A 21,630-nucleotide genomic window follows, 5' to 3' on the forward strand; every position below is an offset into this window, starting at 1 on the left:
ATTAAAAATATTGGTAATTCTGACTAATTCTGCTTCTGCTGGTGTTCCTATGCTCTATATGCACAGAAGGTATTGTTACTATGTGGCTGCATCACCTAATAAATGAATAAGTGAGGTTGAAAAAGGGATTTCAGAAAACCAAAAGCTGGCCTCCGAATTTTTCAAAACATTTGTTTGATCAAATGCTGATGATTGTGGACATCTCTACATCTGACCTCATGTTCAAGGGAAACTGTTTCTAATTTTACCAAATATTGCTCATCATATTATGATGAATTTCTGTACTTCCTGTAACAATGATTGACAAGGTTGGACAATAAAACAACATGATTTTTGATGTAGGACAAACAAAATTTTAATGAGACGTAAGTGCATAAATGAATCAAGGATATAAAATGATAGCCTTTGCAAGAAATACAAAACATAAAAAAATGTACACTGTTAGAATTTCCAGTAGTTTGACCAGTGCAATTAGGGAGAAACTAGCTGAACCAATGTAAAAGATCATGGAACGTTAAATGCAAGTTGAAGCAATAAATTGAGTTTCTGATCTCTTTAGCATTGGTTTAAGCAAAAAATTAACCCCAGGCTGAAATAATGACAATGGTGAGTTTCCTTCAAATACCGTGATTAAATTGTAATCTAATTACCAGTAGGTTCATTTCTGACTTTCTAATGAACCTGCTAACAGATGGTATTATATAACTCCAGAGTAGTTGGAACTTGAACCCAGGCATCCTGACCCAGAGGTAGGGACACTACCACTGTGGTGCAATAGCCTTCAAATATGTATAGCTTACCTGGTAAGGTAAATGGAAATTGAAGCTTTACTTGGCAACAATAATAAATTTGAAGAGGGCAAAAATATTAAATTGATCATTATTATTTTGGGGAATAAAGAACCAATATAGTGTTTTTTAAAGAAATGTAAAAATAAAATTTTATAAATTGCAGTTAATCCATCTTTCTTGGTATGCAACCCTCCATTTCGATTGCTTCAGGCCATTGTCCGTATTTGTTCTTTGATTTCTCATTCTTCAGGATCTGTTAACAAAAATATATCTTTAATGAAAATACTGCTTAGATACTTAAAGTAATTTTTGCTTCTTTCATTAAAATGCAATCGTCCTCAGTGACATTTGAGATTTACTGTTCTTTATTTAGAACTGAAGATGTTTTCTTTAATTTACTGACCACCCAAAAATTTACTAAACAACAACAATTTTTTCCAGTTTCAAATTTAAAACATGTCTTGACCCCTGGGTGAAAGTGGGACTGTGTATCCAGTCTCAGTCTATGTTCACAGCAGCACATCCTTTTCCATTGTTATCTGGGAGGTTCTCCAGATCTGTTCTTCCCTATTGAAAATACAGGCAGAAAAAAACTCACCATCTGGACATCAACAGCATGTAAAGATTGCAGTGGAACCATATTTGAGAACAGCAATGAATCGAATGGTTATTGACATCCTAGTTTAGGTTTTTACCCCATGCCCCATGGTTATACTGCCAGTACGGAATCACAGGGATAAAAAATAATACTTTCTTATTTGTCAGATACAAATATAAAATATGAACCATAATGTATGCCAAAACAGGAATACATTAATCACAGAAGCGCTGTGGCACAGTAGAAGGCCACTCAGCCCACAGTGTCTGCACTGGCTCTCCAAATGAGCTTCATGACTATTAGTGTCAGTCCCTTTCCTTTTCCCCATATTCCCCACACTGTTTCATTTAACTAATCATCTCATGGCCACATCTGAAGATAATGCATTTCCACACCTGCATCATTCATGTGAAGACATATTTTCCACATCACAATTGCTTGTTTTCATTACTGAAACGTTTGCAAATTGATGTAGACTTAATGAACACTTCAGCTACTAGCAACTAGATTTGAATATAAGGAGGATATCCCTTTACGACACTCAACATAATGGTAAGCCAAAAAGCTCTATCTCATCACATGACCAGGAACCAGTGTTATTCTATACCATAACAACCTAGACAAAAGGGGTGTTTAGAGTTTGCAGCATATTGTCTGTTCTACTTTAGCTGTAAATTAACCCACCACAGATCTTCAAGTAAACAGAAACTGTGCACCTCCTTTGTGATACATTTAGACAGCATAACATCTGACTATATAATGTCAGAGTGTGATTATTACTCCATGGTGTAGAGCAATGAGTGTTGCTTTAAGGGAAAAAAACTGAACAAAGAAGGAAGCCATGTAAACTTGAAGACCAAGGTGAGAATAACAAACAAGGTAATAGCAGAACAGACGTCCTCTTGGTACAGAAAACAAGTAAATTAGATAAGTCCCTGGGCTGGATGGAATTTATCCTATGATTCTCTGGAAAGCAAGGGAGGAGATTACCAAGCCTTTGGCTTTGACCTTAATGTCATCATTGTCTACAGGAATAGTGGCAGAAGATTGGAGGATAGCAAATGTTGTCCCCTTGTTCAAGAAGGGGAGTAGAGCCAACCCTGGCAATTATAGACCTGTGAGCCTTACTTCGGTTGTGGGTAAAGTGTTGGAAAAGGTTATAAGAGATATGATTTATAATCATCTAGAAAGGAATAAGTTGATTAGGGATTGTAGGTCATGCCTCACAAACCTTATGAAGTTCATTGAGAAGATGAGCAAACAGGTAGATGAGAGTAAAGCGGTTGATGTGGTGTATATTGATTTCAATAAGGTGTTTGATAACGTTCCCCACGGTAGGCTATTGCACAAAATAGGATTGAGGGTGATTTAGCAGTTTGGATCAGAAATTAGCTAGCTGAAAGAAGACAGAGGGTGGTGGTTGATGGTAAATGTTCATCCTGGAGTTATAGAGTCATAGAGATGTACAGCATGGAAACAGACCCTTCGGTCCAACCCATCCATGCCGACCAGATATCCCAACCCAATCTAGTCCCACCTGCCAGCACCCAGACCATATCCCTCCAAACCCTTTCCAATCATATACCCATCCAAATGCCTCTTAAATGTTGCAGTTGTACCAGCCTCCACCACTTCCTCTGGCAGCTCATTCCATCCCCGTACCACCCTCTGTGTGAAAAAGTAGACCCTTAGGTCTCTTTTATACCTTTACCCTCTCACCCGAAACCTAAGCCCTCTAGTTCTGGACTCCCTGACCCCAGAGAAAGACTTTGCCTATTTAACCTATCCAAAGAGAACAAAGAAAATTTACAGCCCAGGAACACGCCCTTCGGCCTTCCAAGCCTGAGCCGATCTGTATCCCTCTGCTCCCCACCTACTCCTGCATCTGTCCAGATGCATCTTAAATGAATCTACCACGCCTGCCTCTACCACCTCTGCTGGCAACGTGTTCCAAATGCCCACCACCCTCTGTGTGAAGTACTTACCATGTGTATCCCCCTTAAACTTTCCACCTCTCTCCTTGAAAGCATGACCTCTGGTTATTGAATCCTTCACCCTGGGAAAAAGCTTGTCTCTATCCACCCTGTCTATACTCTTCATAGTTTTGTAAACCTCAATCAGGTCCCCCCTCAATCTCCTTTTTTCTAGTGAAAATAAATCTAACCTACTCAACCTCTCTTCATAGCTAGCACCTTCCATACCAGGCAACATCCTCGTAAACCTTCTCTGCACCCTCTCCAAAGCGTCCACATCCTTTTGGTAATGTGGCGCCCAGAACTGTACACAGTAATCTCAGTGTGGCCGACCCAATGTCTTGTATAATTTTAACATGACTTGCCAGCTCTTATACTCAATACCCCGTCTGATGAAGGCAAGTATACTATGTTACTTCTTGACCACTCTATCACCTGTGCAGCAAACTTCAGGGTACAATGGACCTACACTCCCAGATCTCATTGCCCATCAACTTTTCCCAAGGCTCTTCCATTCATTGTATAATTCGCTTGAGAATTAGACTTACCTAAATGCATCACCTCACATTTGTCTGGATTGAAAACCATCTGCCACTTTTCTGCCCATCTCTCCAGTCTATGTATATCCTCCTGTATTCTCTGACAGTTCCTTATGCTTTCTGCCACTCCACCAATCTTTGTGTCATCTGCAAACTTGCTGATCATACCAACAGTGCCCTCTTCTAGATCATTTATGTATATTACAAACAACAGTGGCCCCAGTACTGACCTCTGTGGAACACCACTGGTCACCTTTCTCCATTTTGGGAAACTCCCTTCAACTACTACTACTCTGTCTCCTGTTCAACCAGTTCTTTACCCACCCAGCTAGAACACCCAGCACATCATGTGACTTCACTTTCGCCATTAGTCTATAACGGGGAAACTTATCAAACGCCTTACTAAAGTCCATGTGTATGACCATGCCCCTCATAATTTTGTAAACCTCTATAAAGTCAGCCCTCAGCCTCCGGTGCTCCAGGGAAAACAACCCCAGCCTGTTCAGCCTCTCCCTATAGCTCAAATCCTCCAACCCTGGCAACATTCTTGCAAATCTTTTCTGAACCTTTTCAAGTTTCACAACATCTTTCCGATAGGAAGGAGACCAGAATTGCATGCAATATCTTAACAGTGGCCTAACCAATGTCCTGTACAGCCACAACATGACTTCCCAACTCCTGTACTCAATACCCCCGACCAGTAAAAGAAAGCATACCAACCGCTTTCTTCACTATCCTAACTACCTGCGACTCCACTTTCAAGGAGCTATGAACCTGCACTCCAAGGTCTCTTTGTTCAGCAACACTCCCAAGGACCTTACCATTAAGTGTATAAGTCCTGCTAAGATTTGCTTTCCCAAAATGCAGCACCTCGCATTTATCTGAATTAAAATCCATCTACCACTTCTCAACCCATTGGCCCATCTGGTCCAGATCCTGTTGTAATCTGAGGTAACCCTCTTCGCTGTCCACTACACCTCCAATTTTGGTGTCATCTGCAAACTTACTAACTGTACCGCTTATGCTCGCATCCAAATCATGTATGTTAATGACAAAAAGTAGAGGACCCAGCACCGATCCTTGTGGTACTCCACTGGTCACAGGCCTCCGGTCTGAAAAACAACCATCCACCACCACCCTCTGTCTTCTACCTTTGAGCCAGTTCTGTATTCAAATGGCTAGTTCTCCCTGTATTCCATGAGATCTAACCTTGCTAATCAGTCTCCCATGGGGAACCTTGTCGAACGCCTTACTGAAGTCCATATAGATCACATCTACCGCTCTGCCCTCATCAATCTTCTTTGTTACTTCTTCAAAAAATTCAATCAAGTTTGTGAGAAATGATTTCCCACGCACAAAGCCATGTTGACTATCCCTAATCAGTCCTTGCCTTTCCAAATACATGTACATCCTGTCCCTCAGGATTCCCTCCAACAACTTGCCCACCACCGAGGTCAGGCTCACTGTTCTTTAGTTCCCTGGCTTGTCCTTACTACTGTTCTTAAACAGTGGCACCACGTTTGCCAATCTCCAGTCTTCTGGCACCTCACCTGTGACTATTGATGATACAAATATCTCAGCAAGAGGCCCAACAATCACTTCTCTAGCTTCCCACATAGTTCTAGGGGACACCTGATCAGGTCCTGGGGACTTATCCACATTTATCTCTTTCAAGACATCCAGCACTTCCTCCTCTGTAATCTGGACATTTTGCAAGGTGTCACCATCTATTTAGCTACTTTCTATATCTTCTATATCCATTTCCACAGTAAATACTGATGCAAAATACTCATTGAGTATCTCCCCCATTTTCTGTGGCTCCACACAAAGGCCGTCTTGCTGATCTTTGAGGGGCCCTAGTCTCTCCTAGTTACCCTTTTGTCCTTAATATATTTGTAAAAATCCTTTGGATTCTCCTTAGCTCTATTTGCCAAAGCTATCTCATGTCCCCTTTTTGCCCTCCTGATTTCCCACTTAAGTAGACTCCTACTTCCTTTATACTCTTCTAAGGATTCACTCGATCTATCCTGTCTGTACCCGACATATGCTTCCTTCTTTTTCTGAAACAAACCATCAATTTCTTCCGTCATCCAGCATTCCCTATACCTACCAGCCTTTCCTTTCACCCTACAGGAATATACTTTCTCTGGATTTTCATTATCGCATTTCTGAACGCTTCCCATTTTCCAACCGTCCCTTTACCTGCGAACATCTGCCCCCAATTAGCTTTCAAAAGTTCTTGCCTAATACCGTCAAAATTGGCCTTTCTCCAATTTAGATCTTCAACTTTTAGATCTGGTCTATTCTTTTCCATCACGATTTTAAATCTAATAGAATTATGATTGCTGGCCCCAAAGTGCTCCCCCACTGACACCTCAGTCACCTGCCCTGCCTTATTGTCCAAGAGTAGGTCAAGTTTTACACCTTCTCTAGTAGGTACATCCACATATTGAATCAGAAATTGTCTTGTATGCACTTAACAAATTCCTCTCCATCTAAACCTTTAACACTATGGCAGTCCCAGTCGAGGTTTGGAAAGTTAAAATCCCTGACCATAACCACCCTATTATTCTTACAGATAACTGAGATCTCCTTACAAGTTTGTTGCTCAATTTCCCTCTGACTATTAGGGGGTCTATAATACAATCCCAATAAGGTGATCATCCCTTTCTTATTTCTCAGTTCTACCCAAATAACATCCCTGGATGTATTTCCGGGAATATCCTCCCTCAGCACAGCTGTAATGCTATCCCTTATCAAAAATGCCACTCCCCCTCCTCTCTTGCCTCCCTTTCTATCCTTTCTGTAGCATTTGTATCCTGGAACATTAAGCTGCCAGTCCTGCCCATCTGTGAGCTATGTTTCTGTAATTGCTATGATATCCCAGTCCCATGTTCCTAACCATGCCCTGAGTTCATCTGCCTTCCCTGTGAGGCCCCTTGCATTGAAATAAATGCAGTTCAATTTGTTAGACCTACCTTGTCCCTGCCTGCCCTGACCGTTTGACTCACTTCTGTTCTCAGCTGTACCAGTCTCAGATTGATCTCTTTCCTCACTATCTCCTTGGGTCCCACCCCCACACCTTACTAATTTAAATGCTCCCAAGCAGCTCTCGTAAATTTCCCTGCCAATATATTAGTCCCCTTCCAATTTAGGTGCAATCCGTCCTTCTTGTACAGGTCACTTCTACCCCAAAAGAGATTCCAATGATCCAAAAATGTGAATCCTTCTCCCATACACCAACTCCTCAGCCATGCATTCATCTACTCTATTCTCCTATTCCTGCCCTCACTAGCTCATAGCACTGGGAGTAATCCAGATATTACTACTCTCGTGGACCTCCTTATTAAATTTCTTCCATAACTCTCTGTAATCTCCCTTCAGAATCTCAACCTTTTCCCTCCCTATGTCATTGGTTCCAATGTGGACAATGTCCTCTTGCTGGCCCCTCTCCCCCGTGAGAACATTTTGCACCCTCTCTGAGACATCCTTGATCCTGGCACCATTCTGCTGACCACAGAAACATCTGTCTGTACCTTGGACTACAGATTCCCCTTGCGCAATTGATCGCTTGGAACCCGACGTACCCTTTGTTGCATTAGAGCCAGTCTCAATAACAGAAACTTGGCTGTATGTGCTACGTTCCCCTGGGAATCCATCACCCCCTACATTTTCCAAAACAGCATACCTGTTTGAAATGGGTATATCCACAAAAGACTCCTGCACTAGGTGCCTACCTCTCTTACCTTTCCTGGAGTTAACCCATCTATGTGTATGTATCTGAGACTTTCTCCCCTTTCTATAACTGCCATCCATCACATACTGTTGCTGTTGCAAATTCCTCATTGCTTCTCACTGTCTCTCCGACCGATCCATTCGATCTGATATGATTTGCATCCAACAGCATTTATGGCAGATATAATCTGCAATAACCCTTAAACTCCCTTTAAACTCCCACATCTGACAAGAAGTACATATCACTGTACAAAAGGCCATTTTTGCTCCTTCACAATCTACAGACCCAGAAAATAACACCGTCTTATTCCTCTACAAAACACTGCCCCCGGTTAAATTAATAGTTATGGCTTATATTTTAAGTTTAATCAAGAGACATATCTCCAAAATCATTGAATCAAGAAAGAACCCACTCTACTCACTACTGCAGCCTTTCTGTTGGACACACTTAAAACAACGATTCACTTATTTGACTCTGTGCTGTTAACTTCGCCCAAACAGGTTCCTCCAAGATCAGTTGTGAATTTCACTGTTTGTTAATTTTCCCAGGCACACTCTGATGTCCAACGATACATGAATTCAAACAGCAAAAGCAGTAACTGTGCAGGTTCTCTCTCTCTCTCTCTCTCTTGCACTGTCTTCAACATGTGCTTCCTTTGTCTGTGATTCTCCCTTTTAAAACTGTTGTTGTTTTGACTTTTTTTTCCAAGTTCCAAAACAATGCAACAGCACGTGAGACAGTAATTGCTGCTCCTGGAATTTGAGGAAATCATCTCCAGCACCTAAAATATCTCAAAAAAGGAGCAGCTGTTACAGCCAGAAATTTTTCCCGTCCTCCATCTTGGATTACTCAGAATCAGTTAATCATTGTGTACCTCAAGGATCTGTTTAGGGTCCACGACTGCTTGTCATTTTTATAAACGACCTGGATGAGGGTGTAGAAGGATTGGTGAGTAAATTTGCAGATGACACTAAAGTCGGTAGAGTTGTTGATACTGCAGAAGCATGTTGTAGGTTACAGAGGGACACAGATAAGCTGCAGAGCTGGGCTGAGAGGTGGCAAATGGAATTTAATGCAGAAAAGTATGAGGTGATTCATTTTGGAAGGAGCAACAGGAATGCAGAGTACTGGGCTAATGGTAAGATTCTTGGTAGTGTAGATGAGCAGAGGGATCTCAGTGTCCATGTACATAGATCCCTGAAATTTGCCACTCAGATTGATAGGGTTGTTAAGAAGGTTTACGTTGTGTTAACTTTTTTGTCAGAAGGATTGAGTTTTGGAACCATGAGGTTATGCAGCAGCTGTACAAAACTGTGGTGTGGTTGCATTTCTGAGAGTATCGCTTATAGTTCTGGTCGCTACATTATAAGAAGGATATGGAAGCTTTGGAAGGGGTTGAGAGGAGATTTACTAGGATGTTGCCTGTTATGGAGGGAAGGTCTTGTGAGGAAAGGCTGAGGGACTTGAGGCTGTTTTTGTTAGAGACAAGAAGGTTGAGAGGTGACTTAATTGAGACATGGAAGATAATCAGAGGGTTAGCTCAGGTGGACAGTGAGAGCCATTTTTCTCGGATGGTGATGGCTAGCATGACGGGGCATAACTTTAAATTGTGGGTTGACAGATATAGAACAGATGTCAGAGGTAATTTCTTTACTCAGAAATTAGTTGGGGCATGGAATGCACTGCCTGCAACGGTAGTACACTTGCCAGCTTTAAGGGCATTTAATGGTCATTGGATAGAGATATGGATAAAAATGGAATAGCATAGGTGAGCTGGGCTTCAGATTGGTTTCACAGGTCAGCGCAACATCAAGGGCTGAAGGGCCTGTACTGCACAGTAGTGTTCTGTGTTTTGTGAATACACAAAAGAAAATACAAAGTGAAAAGAAAAGGCAAAAGCAGAGCACACAGCAGAAACCATGCTGAAGATATATACTGAATGACCCCATGGTAATAAGATGACTGAAACGAAGACTCCTCCATATCAGTAATGTCTTAAAAAGGCAGAAGAGCATAAGGCTGGTACCACATCCTCCAGTGTGAATTGGAAGAGTGTGAATTGCCTATTTGAGTTCAAACATTTTGAACTAAGGCAGCTGTGCTTCACAGATCCTGCAGTTGCAAACTATTTACACAAGCCATAAAAACACTGATAACAATTTGTAAACAACATCAATACCATGAGCTTATCTGAAGAGGACCAGAAAGAAGCTTCAAATATATACAAAGTTATGAGAAGATCAGCTGCATGTAAGAGTTAATTGTCAAATGTACCACTTATAATTCATGTTCTATTAGTGACAGTTACAAAAATCAATAGTTCAGTCTGTAAGTCAATGCTGTAACAGGGGTGACAATGTGATTTTTCAGAGACTGAAATGTTGGAGTGGATAATGGTGTTGGTAATTGCCTCAACACTGATTGAAGCATTCCAAAGGGACCACCTGGAAAAAAAATGAAAGGTTGCAGCATTGATTCACTGCTAGCAGATGGCACAAAATATGAAGCCAGTATAGTCAGACAACAACAAGCACTGGATACAGCCAATAGAACTGCATTGTAGCTAGGACACAAAAAACAAGTCAGCTGTGTAGCATGGATGGTCTCTCACACCCCACAAAGTCCTCCTGCATTCCAAGATCTATGCAAGGCAGTGGTACAAAATGACACTGGGCCAAAGTAAGAAACAAACCTGGCTCCAAAGCCGCAGCTAGAGAGTATGACAGGGAACAGCCAAACAGAAGACTGACACAGCAGGATGACAATATCAACGAGGAGTGTACCAGAGACCTGAGTAAACATAAGCTGATGCACAGAGATCACAGAAAGACAGACCTGAGACATAACCTGGAGGGGAACAACTTTTAACCAGAGGATAAACAAACATTTGACATTTTGTGGATGAAGCTTTCGGCACAATCAACACCATTATTCCATAAAAACTAGCAACTACACAAGAAAAACCAAGATTGACATGGTAACGTATGCAAGTACCTGAACATTCCAAATTCTGAAGGACACTGAGGGAACTCAATGATGAACCAAGCTGCTGCCAAATTTGCTGTTCAAATTACCCATCCCTTATATTAGCACATTAATGATACAATGCAACTATGTAATTTAACCACAAGTATTTTACTTAACATGAGTAGACCAGCCATGGCAGGGCCATTAGTGTGTACAGACCTCAACTTTGTGATTATTCTTGAGATTACCAAGGTAGCTGGCAGTAGAAGGGATGGAATACTCACATTAAGCCACTCCCTGATTTACAACAATGGACCCAGTCAGGTTTGACGTACTGCATGAGAGAGAAGATTTAATTGTGTCAATTAGCCCTCCCACAAGATTCAGCATTGGGAGAAAACTTAATCGCATAGAACGCAATGGCACCATTCATTTGTGCATCACCACATGGACTGTTGTAGTTCTGTGAACTCAAAGAGGATAGTGCAATCAGGGTATGTCTGGATCTGAAAATCATTGAAACATACCCACACAAGATTCCAACACTAGGAGAACTGAATCCCAGGCTCCTAGGACCTAGGTCCTTCTCTGAGATGGACACCATGCCAAGGAATCTCAGCACGTCATTGCCTTCAGAACACTATCTGGAAAGCAGTGCTTCCTTTTGGTTTATCATCAGTCAAGAACTACAACAGCATATGAACAGAATTACAGAAACTGGGCCTGTGAGAGTGGTGTGGATTCATTATTGACGATATTGCAGTAATGAGCAAATCAAAGAAAAACCTGGCCAGATCCCTCACTCACTGATGGTGGGGATCACCATGAAAAGGTCATGTTCAGCACTAAGAAGTGCCAGATGAATGTAAGCCAGATCAATACTTTTGGCTCTGTATATTCAGGTTCTGGAATCTCTCCTCATCCAGGCAAAGTCCACAAAGACAAAGAATCTACAAGTTGCAGTAGGTTATTCAACTTTTTGGATATTGACCAGAACCTTTGACCCAGAGAGAGAGAAAATGTCTTGAGTGCCTGCCCCATAAGCTTTGCCACAAACTCTCACAACAAGTTGCACGTATGTGCAGTAAGTTGAAAAGAATTTGATGTGCAAGAAAACTCCCAAGTCACAGCTGAAGTGATGACCTGAAGTAAGATATTTGGCACAACAGCTTAATTCCAAAGTGGACAATGTATCCGGGATGGAGGTAATCAGACATGAGGATGGGGGTCAAGAAAGAGTTTAATGAAACTGCAAATTTGTTTAATGTAGCAAACTCAGAGACACAGATAAATGAAAAGACAACTTTTTCCGTCATCAGTTTTTGTATTGCTAAGAGTTTGGAGAAGATTAAATGATTTAAGACTGCACGCCTTTGAGGGAAAGCCAGGAAATGGGCTGCTTGTTTTGGAGGGACATGATAGGATACAATATTGTAGATGTGTCTTTGGCCAATGCCAGGCTGAGGATGAAATATGTCGAAGAGTGTGGTGCTGGAAAACCACAGCCGGTCAAGCAGCATCTGAGAAGCAGGAGAATCAATGTTGTGAGCATCAACTTTTCATCAGGAATGAGGGGGTGGTCCAAGGGCCCTGAGAGATAAATGGGAGGGGGGTGAGGGGCTGGGGGGAAGGTAGCTGGGAATGTGATAGGTAGATGAAGGTTGGAGAGAAGGGTGGAGCGGATAGGTGGGAAGGAAGATGGACAGGTAGGTCAGGTCAAGAGGCCATTGTTGAGTTGGAAAGTTGGAACTGGGATAAGGTGGGGGAGGGGAAATGAAGAAACTGGTGAAATCCAAATTGATCCCATGTGGTTTGAGGGTCCCGAAGCAGAAGATGAGGTGTTCTTCCTCCAGGTGTTGGGTAGCTAGAATTTGGTGGTGGAGGTGGCCCAGGATTTGCATGTCCTTAGTGGAGTGGGAGGGAGTTTAAGAATCCTTCCACATCCAGTAGAGATTTTCCTGTACCTCCAAAACCTCACCTACTGTGTCCGTTGTTCTTGATGTTGTCTGCCCTACGCTGGGGAGGCAGGATGACAACTTGTGGAATGTTTCAGAGAACATCTCTAGGACACAAAGACTAAACAACCCCACCACCTTGTGGCTGAATACTTTAGCCCCCCCCCTCCCACTCCACCAAGGACATGCAAGTCTTGGGCTGCCTCCACCGACAAACTGTAGCCACCCGATGCCTGGAGGAACAATGCCTCATCTTCTGCCTGGGGACCCTCCAACCACACGGGATCAATGTGAATTTCACCAGTTTCCTCATTTCCTCTCTCCCAGCCTTATCACAAATCCAACCTTCCAACTTGGCACTGCCCTCTTGAACTGTCTTACCTGTCCATCTTCCTTCACACCTATCCGCTCCACCCTCTTCTTCAACCTATCACTTTCACTCACACATTCATCTACCCATCACATTCCCAGCTACCTTCTCCTCAGCTCTACACCCCCCTACCAAAAAAGGTGTCAAGCCCAAAATCTGGGCTGCTCAGACTTCAATGTTCAGATACTAAGTTTGATCCCTATGCCCTTGGTTACAAAAGCTCACTTGATGTGAATTATGAGGCTGTGAAAAAGCTGTCCAGTCACACCATCCACTTAATTTTGTTTCATGAAACTTCACAAAAATGGTTGCAAGTAATACAAGATTAAAAAATAAGCTGTTACTCAGCCTCAAATCACAACCATGCAATCCATCTGTACATAAACTAGCAACATTCACCCACAAGAATATATATCAATTAAACAAAATATCAGCACTTCAATATTTGATCAAATTAATTAATTTGGATTGCAATTATATTCTTCATTCACACCTGTTCAAATGGACTTTTCTCCTTAATTGGTTTTGCTCCAACAAAAATCCAATTGTCCCGAAACTTCACATCATGAACTAAGGAACTTCCTAGCTCACTAAAAAGTGTTCTTGCTTCATCAGTAAACCTAAAAAAGGAAAAAAAAAATCAATTTGTATTTACTTCAAGCAACCATTTTTTAAAAATGTGGACTGAACTACAAAAGCTATAGAGAAGAGCTGTACAAATCAGAAAAGCCTGTGTAGAACAGTAAATTAGCACAATGACCTTCTGGATCTATGTTTGAATACACTTAAGACTGAGAGGTTGAAGCTTCCTACGTGTCTGGTAGGGAATTATTAAATGAGTTTGGCAGCTCTTACATTTGGTGTGACATGAGGCACAGGATGGAGACCAACAAGAGGGAAAAACATAGTTGATCTCATCCTTATCAACGATCAGTTGCAGATGTATCTGTCAATGACAGTATTGATAAGAATGACCACTATGTAGCCCTTGTAGACACTACACATTAAGAATACCTTCTATTGTGATATGTAGCATTATCACCATGCTAAATGGGACAAACCTCGCACTGACATAGCAAGTAAAGACTGAGCATGAGATGCTGTGGGCCATCAACAGCAGCAGAATTGTTCATAGAGTCATAGAGGTGTATCCATCCACACCGACCAGATATCCCAACCCAATCTAGTCCCACCTGCCAGCACCCGGTCCATATCCCTCCAAACCCTTCCTATTCATATACCCATCTAAATGCCTCTTAAATGTTGCAATTGTACCAGCCTCGACCACTTCCTCTGGCAGCTCATTCCATACACATACCACCCTATGCATGAAAAAGTTGCCCCTTAGGTCTCTTTTATACCTTTCCCCTCTCACCCTAAACCTATGCCCTCTAGTTCTGGACTCCCCCACCCCAGGGAAAAGACTTTGTCTATTTATGCTATCCATGCCACTCATAATTTTGTAAACCTCTATAAGGTCACCCCTCAACCTCCGACGCTCCAGGGAAAACAGTCCCAGCCTGTTCAGCCTCTCCCTGTAGCTCAGGTCCTCCAACCCTGGCAACATCCTTGTAAATCTTTTCTGAACCCTTTCAAGTTTCACAACATCTTTCCGATAGGAAGGAGACCAGAATTACACGCAATATTCCAACAGTGGCCTAACCAATGTCCTGTACAGCCGCAACATGACCTCCCAACTCCTGTACTCAATACTCTGACCAATAAAGGAAAGCATATCAAACACCTTGTTCACTAACCTATCTACCTGCGACTCCACTTTCAAGCAGCTATGAACCTGCACTCCAAGTTCTCCAACATTCCCCACTCAAATACTACTATCAAGCTACAGGAATCAATCCTGGTTTAATGGAGTATGCAGGAGGTCATGCCAGGACCATGACACCATCCAGGACGGAGCAGCCCATTTGGTTGGCACCACATGCACAAGCATCCACTCCCACCACCTACAAGATCCACTGCAGAAATTCACCAATGTTTCTTAGACAGCACCTTCCAAACCCACAATCATTTCCATCTAGAAAGACAAGGGCAGTAGGTACATGGGAACACCATCACCTGTAAGTTCCCAGCTGAGCTGCTCCCTATCCTCACTTGGAAATATATTGCTGTTCCTTCACTATCTCTGGGTCAAAATCCTGGAATTCCCTCCCCAAAGTCATTGTGATCAACCCACAGCAAGTGGACTGCAGTGGTTCAAGAAGGCAGCTCACCACCACCTTAAGGGTGACTAGGGAGGGGTGATAAATGCTGGCTGGTCAGCAATGCCCACGTCCCATGTGTGAATGAATAAAAAGAATTTCCATTTTACTAAAATAACAATTTGCATTTATATAGTACTTTTAGCGCTAAAAAAAGGAAATCACTTCTTCAAAGTGATAATAATAGTAATTATGAAAAGCTTAATCAAAGAGGGCGGCACGGTGGCACAGTGGTTAGCACTGCTGCCTCACAGCGCCAGAGACCCGGGTTCAATTCCTGCCTCGGGCAACTGACTGTGTGGAGTTTGCACATTCTCCCCGTGTCTGCGTGGGTTTCCTCCGGGTGCTCCGGTTTCCTCCCACAGTCCACAGATGTGCAGGTTAGGTGAATTGGCCATGCTAAATTGCCCGTAGTGTTAGGTAAGGGGTAGATGTAGGGATATGGGTGGGTTGCGCTTCGGCGGGGCGGTGTGGACTTGTTGGGCCGAAGGGCCTGTTTCCACACTGTATGTAATCTAATCTAAGGAAGGCCTAAAATGAGAAGATGGCATTAACATCACTGAATCCCTTTGCTATCAGTACTGTGGCAGTTGCCATTGACCAGAAACTGAACTGACCTAGCCATATAAATACAATGACTACAAAAGCAGAACAAATAGGAATCTTATGGTGAATAACTCACCTCCTAACCACTCTGAGCCTGTATAATGAAATTCTTACCCTTGGCTTACATGAGTGTAGTTCCAACAACACTGAAGAAGCTCAATATTACCTGGACAAAGCAATTTGCCGATTAGCACACCTTTTGGTATTTTAAACATTAAGTCCCTTCACCACAATTGGGAATACTGTGTACCATCTGTACGATGTACTCCAGCAACACAGGATACCTCAACACATTCCAAACCTGTGACCTCTGCCATTTAGAAGGTGAAGGGCAGAAGATACAGGGGAACACCATTGCCTGTGCGGTCCTCTCCAAGACACTCACCATCCTGACTTGGAAATACATTGTTGTTCCTTCAATGTCACTGGGTGAAAGTGCTGAAATTCCCTGTCCTAACAACACTGACGGTGTACCTACAAACCATGGACTGCAGCGATTAAGGACGAGAGTTTATTGTCACCTTCTCAAGGGCAACTTAGGATTTTCAATAAATGCTGGCCCAGCCAGTGACACCCATATCCAGGAATGAATGAAGAAGAGTTAAAAGATGGTGGGGTTAGGAAATTTCGGTCAGTGAGATCTGGACAGCTGCTGGATGTATAGCTATAGAGAATCAATGGTGGAGTATAAGGAGGGAGAAGCCCAAGAGGTAGAAAGAGGTGACAGGAATGAGACGAATGAGGCCACAAAGGAATTTAAACATCAAAGGAAAAATGTTCATATTGAAAGGATGGCGCACCGAAAGTCAATGTTGATCAGTGAGGACAGGATGAGATGAGAGAGTGAAGGTGCACTGTAGAGTTTTAGATGAGTTGATTTATGGATGATAGAGATAGGAGTTCTAGGTCAAAATGTGTCTGAATATTTGAGTCTGAAGATGCCAGACATGAATGAAAGTTTTAGCAACAGTTTGGTTGAAGTAAGGTTAAAGACAGAGGTCATAAGAGAGATGGGACAACTGCTACAGAGAAATGGAATTAAAACATTGGCTCAAGTTCAATTAGCATACCCCTTGCTAACGGCTTTGTTAAACTTGACATAGCTGAAGTTGGGAATGGAGTGAATGGTTGGTTTCAATTTTTTTTTGGTTGAGGCCATTATGTATTTGATCTTTCCATTAATTAGCTGGAGGACTTTTACCTCATCCAAGAGATTCTTGCATGTGACTTACCCACATCGATAGAGTGGCATCAATGCAGAGTTTTATTTTGATGTAGAGTTGCCGGTGTTGGGTGTAACAAAGTTAAAAATCACACAACACCAGGTTATAGTCCAACAGGTTTATTTGGGAAGACAAGCTTTCGGAGTGTTGCTCCTTGGTCAGGGTAGCTAGCTGTTAGACTATAATTTGGTGTTGTGTGATTTTTGACTTTTAATTTGGCATTATTTAACTTGTTTCCAGGATGCTGGCATTTAGAAGTCACTTACTTTCTTGAATCTGGCTTTCATACCTTGGTAACAGATGCACAAATCAATTCTAAAAACTGTCTGAAGGCCACATTTCAGAATAAGGAAAGCTAATATAAACTTGGAAAGCGGATGATTTACTTTTGTGTAAAATGGTGCCAAAGTAAAAGCAACTATAATTTCACCTTCTGGTTTAATTTTTTTCTCCTATTTCCCTTAAACTGTTGGTGCCTGGCTTCACACACAGTGTTTGGAAATCAGGTCCTAAAGCTCGCAGTTTCAACATGGAAATTGATGGCCTACAGAACTCTAGAGTAGGTAAATAGAATGCAGGTATTGGGAGAATGTCATCCACATTTTAAAATTTCCAATCCATCCTTTACTTGTTGCTTAAGAAAAACATGCTTCCCTTCCTGTTCTGAGTGGATATTAAACTGATGAAACAGCATATTCTGCTGATAATAATGTAGCTGCTGACAATGGCATTAATAAGTCAACAATTCAGATTTTTATTATTTTGATACTCAGCTAATACTTCTAACCTCAGACTCTAAAGCTACAGACTCTCCTAACTTACTAGCCAGTGTGCCAATGTTCTGGAGTCAGATACCAGCCAGAATGATAGCCAGCTGATGAACATTAAGCATGCATGCTGTTTAACAGCACATTAAATATGATGCAGCATGTGTTTAATCCAAATTAGCAGCTTACTGTCCCAGCTGGTAACCTGCTTCAGAGCATTAGAATAGACACAGACAGATGGAGAGATGCAACAGGGTTGGATGGATGTATTAGAAGCAGCAGCCGAGAGAAGTCTCACTAGAGTGGAAGCAGTATTAGGAGGCAGATCCACTATGTTTTCTCACAAAATGTTTTCCTGTCAATAATAGAAACGTAGGCAATAAAAATTTATACACTGAGATAACTGTGTTACAATGGGTTATAAATGATTCTGTTACAAATGATTTCTACTGTAATTATTAAATGCTACATGTTCCATGGATGGGTTTCATTCATTATTCCAAATTTCCACACATGATGAGATCACAATAAAACAAATGAGAACTGGATCACATGATGTGATCTTGAGGCCAGACCACCTTAGCCCATCACCCATTCCAGCCAGAAGCTGCTTTGACTCACTTTGTTGCCGGTTCATCAAAAGAAGCAAGTAGAACAATAGTCCCAAGTTTAACCTTATGTAAGAAATTCACCAGCAACTTGATATCTGGAAGAAAGGAAATTAGTAATCTTTTAATTCTATAATTTTACTTTCCATGTGATATGAGCACTGGTTACTTGGTTTGTCTTTAGAGACAGTAATTAATATTGAAACCATTATGTTCTGTTTGCGTTTGTTGTGAATTTATCTCTACACCCACACCCCCCACCATCTACAAATGTCTAACAATAAAGGAAAGGGGTAGTTGATTGGGTTGATTATGTTTCTGTTTGTGCAGGATCAAAAATGTTTGTGCTAAATCAGAACAAATTCATTTCAAGTTTTACAAGCATCTTACCTCCAGTCCACATGTCAAAAAAGTCAGTTGCTATTAGATCACCAGATGAAGCTGTGAAATGAAGAGATATAATCATCACTTTTTAGAAATAATAATTAATATGAAGCAGTAGGAACATTTATTCAAAAAATGTTCACACTCTACTCACCATTAACTAAAGCAATATTTAATCCCTTTCCAATGTTATTCTTTATACTGTTCATGATTCTATAAGGAAGGGAAAAAAAGAAACATCTCAAATAGCAAGCAATCATTTTTACCATGGTCTTGAACCCATGATTTGTGCAGTGTCTATATGACTGCTAAGCTGAACATTAAGCACCATCAGATTATTTGAACCTAAGAGTGAGGAGTGCATTGTACTCAATAAAATCCTTACCATCACTCAACATTGACAGAAAAGCAGAAGTTAATTTGTAAAGGATTGTAGATTGGAAGTGCTAATTAACTTGACTTGAGACATTGTACAATATCTGAATGGGGTTGCAAGTGTATGGAAAAAAGTTATTTTTTAGGATGAGTGGAACATACGGTCTGAATTGGTTTATGGGCCTGAAGATTTAAGCCCACTGATTGCTTATCTGCAGATTTTCTTTATTTTCCAGTTTGCTTTAATCCATTCCAATCAATCAGCATTTGAGTCTCCTTTCTTCATTTCTGCTAATCTCTTATTGTGTACTGCTTCCCTTCTATGGTCGATATCAGGAATGAGGACAAAGTCATATGGAAATTATTTGATGGCTGAATTCTTCATTTTGTTTCTTGACTCTGGTTAATATTTTATTAAACACTGAATGTCTTGCACCATTATAAGTCAAAACTGAATAATTAAGAGGCATATTTTAGATTTAGAATGGTCTTCAATGAAACAAATATCATGGGAAGTTTACAATTCAAAGGATATTTACAATCCAGTTGCAGCAATGTTCAGAGTTAGATCTTTGCTACTTACGGTTTATCATTGATACAAATGTGGGGTCCAACAACATTAGCTGCCCCACTAATGATTTTAAATGGGAAATGGTTTGCATTGCAACGTGTTTCCATTCCACACGGGGGCTTAACTTTTGACTCTGTAAATGTAAAAAGAAGCACATAATATACTTTTTATAATTCAAAAATGTAATTACCTCAAAATTGGCAGATGTTGTACCTTCCTTTTAGCTATTAAAGGAGTTTTAAAGGAGGGAATGAAGCAGACTGTGAGCATGTGCACTGGGAATTTGCTGCCTGTCATATCAATAAAAAAGGCAAGAAATGAAACACCCGAGGATAGTGCTGAATAAAGCAATAGAAATTACAGGTTCGAAAAGAGACCCAACACCTGTTTAAGAATTCGTTTATCTTTGGAGCAAATTATACACTGCCTTTTATTAAAACTTCATAGAATAAATGAAACAGTTTCACTGGATTTTACTGGATGTAACTGAAATTTCAGCAAAACTGGAGTGAAATTATTTAAAATGTAAATATGTCTTCATCAGGCACTTTGTAAACTATTATTGCTTTAAGAGTGATGGTCTTTTAAGAAGCTCAACACACAAATGAATCAAGTATCTGGATGTAATCACATAACCTGAGACCACAACCGCTTTGCATTATAACACCCTAGAAAAAAGATCCGTCTACAGATTACTCTGTACTGTCTGTACTAGCTTAGTTATAACTAAATTATATGAGAGATGTTCAAATAAATGGAATCTGCATATCTCATTGTGTTTTAGATAGCTAAGCAATCACATGTTGTAGCTGTAATCACTCCCCAAATGCCCAAGTATAAGCACAAATGTTTGAGATTATTTACTCCCAACATAGCACCCAGCTGTTGATTTTCCAAATGTGTTATTAAGTATTGGAGCAGCTTAACCTCATAGTAGACATACTCATTTTGTTGGCCAACCATGATGAAATAATGGCAAGCTCAACTTGAAACCAGAACTCTTTACTTTGGTAATTTAAGTAAATGAAAACTAATCATTTAAGTACAAGAGTAAAGATGTCTTGTTGTGGTTGTATTGAGCCTCAGTGAGTCCTCAACTGGAGTATTGTGCCCATTTGTTTCTCCTAATGTAAGGAAGGAAATATTTGTCCAACAGTGAGTTTGATGGAGATTCACCAGATTAATCCCTGGCATGGTGAAATTGTCTCATGAGGAAAGATTGAGTACACTGGGTCTGTATTCTCTGGAATTTCACAGAATGAGGGTGATTTCATTGAAGCTCACAAAGTTCTTACAGGGCATGACTGTCTGGATATTGATAGGATGCTTCCCTGGCTGGTGTTTCCAGGGTCATCTCAGGAGAAGGAGCAGACTATTTAAGACTGAGATGGAGAGGAATCTATTCACTCAGAAGGTGGTGAATCTTTGGAATTCTTTCCACATAGGGCTGTGGAAGCTCAATCATTGAGCAGGTTCAAAACAGAAATCAAGTATAGAGTCATAGAGATGTACAGCATGGAAACAGACCCTTCGGTCCAACCTGTCCATGCCAACCAGATATCCCAACCCAACCTAGTCCCACCCGCCAGCACCCAGACTATATCCCTCCAAACCCTTCCTATTCATATACCCATCCAAATGCCTCTTAAATGTTGCAATTGTACCACCCTCCACCACTTCCTCTGGCAGCTCATTCCATACACGTACCACCCTCTGCGTGAAAAAGTTGCCCCTTCGGTCTCTTTTATATCTTTCCCCTCTCACCCTAAACCTATGCCCTCTAGTTCTGGATTCCCCGACCCCAGGGAAAAGACTTTGTCTATTTATCCTATTCATGCCCCTCATAATTTTGTAAACCTCTGTAAGGTCACACCTCAGCCTCCGACGCTCTAGGGAAAACAGCCCCAGCCTGTTCAGCCTCTCCATAAATCTCAAATCCTCCAACCCT

The 21,630-nt window shown here is 41.3% G+C and overlaps 1 protein-coding gene across 9 annotated transcripts in view; it reads right to left on the reverse strand.

Annotated features, from left to right (window-relative positions):
- Positions 1–333: 333 nt before the first annotated feature.
- The window catches only part of LOC140483805 (protein FAM3C-like), a 57,444-nt gene continuing 36,147 nt past the window's right edge, over positions 334–21,630 (reverse strand). For 4 of the 9 annotated variants that reach the window (XM_072582419.1, XM_072582418.1, XM_072582416.1 and 1 more), the window contains 6 exons: positions 19,695–19,815; positions 18,891–18,949; positions 18,743–18,793; positions 18,366–18,450; positions 13,423–13,549; positions 339–1,044 (listed from right to left, as the gene is read on the reverse strand). In XM_072582419.1, coding sequence (XP_072438520.1) covers positions 955–1,044; positions 13,423–13,549; positions 18,366–18,450; positions 18,743–18,793; positions 18,891–18,949; positions 19,695–19,815 — 533 coding nt within the window. In that variant the 3' untranslated portion in view covers positions 339–954. Of the gene's footprint in view, positions 1,045–10,888; positions 10,939–13,422; positions 13,550–18,365; positions 18,451–18,742; positions 18,794–18,890; positions 18,950–19,694; positions 19,816–21,630 lie in introns of all 9 variants that reach the window. The other 5 variants (XM_072582424.1, XM_072582423.1, XM_072582421.1 and 2 more) reach the window with 3 other exon arrangements.

Source organism: Chiloscyllium punctatum, chromosome 12, assembly GCF_047496795.1.
Source record: "Chiloscyllium punctatum isolate Juve2018m chromosome 12, sChiPun1.3, whole genome shotgun sequence".
NCBI classification, from domain to species: Eukaryota; Metazoa; Chordata; class Chondrichthyes; order Orectolobiformes; family Hemiscylliidae; genus Chiloscyllium; species Chiloscyllium punctatum.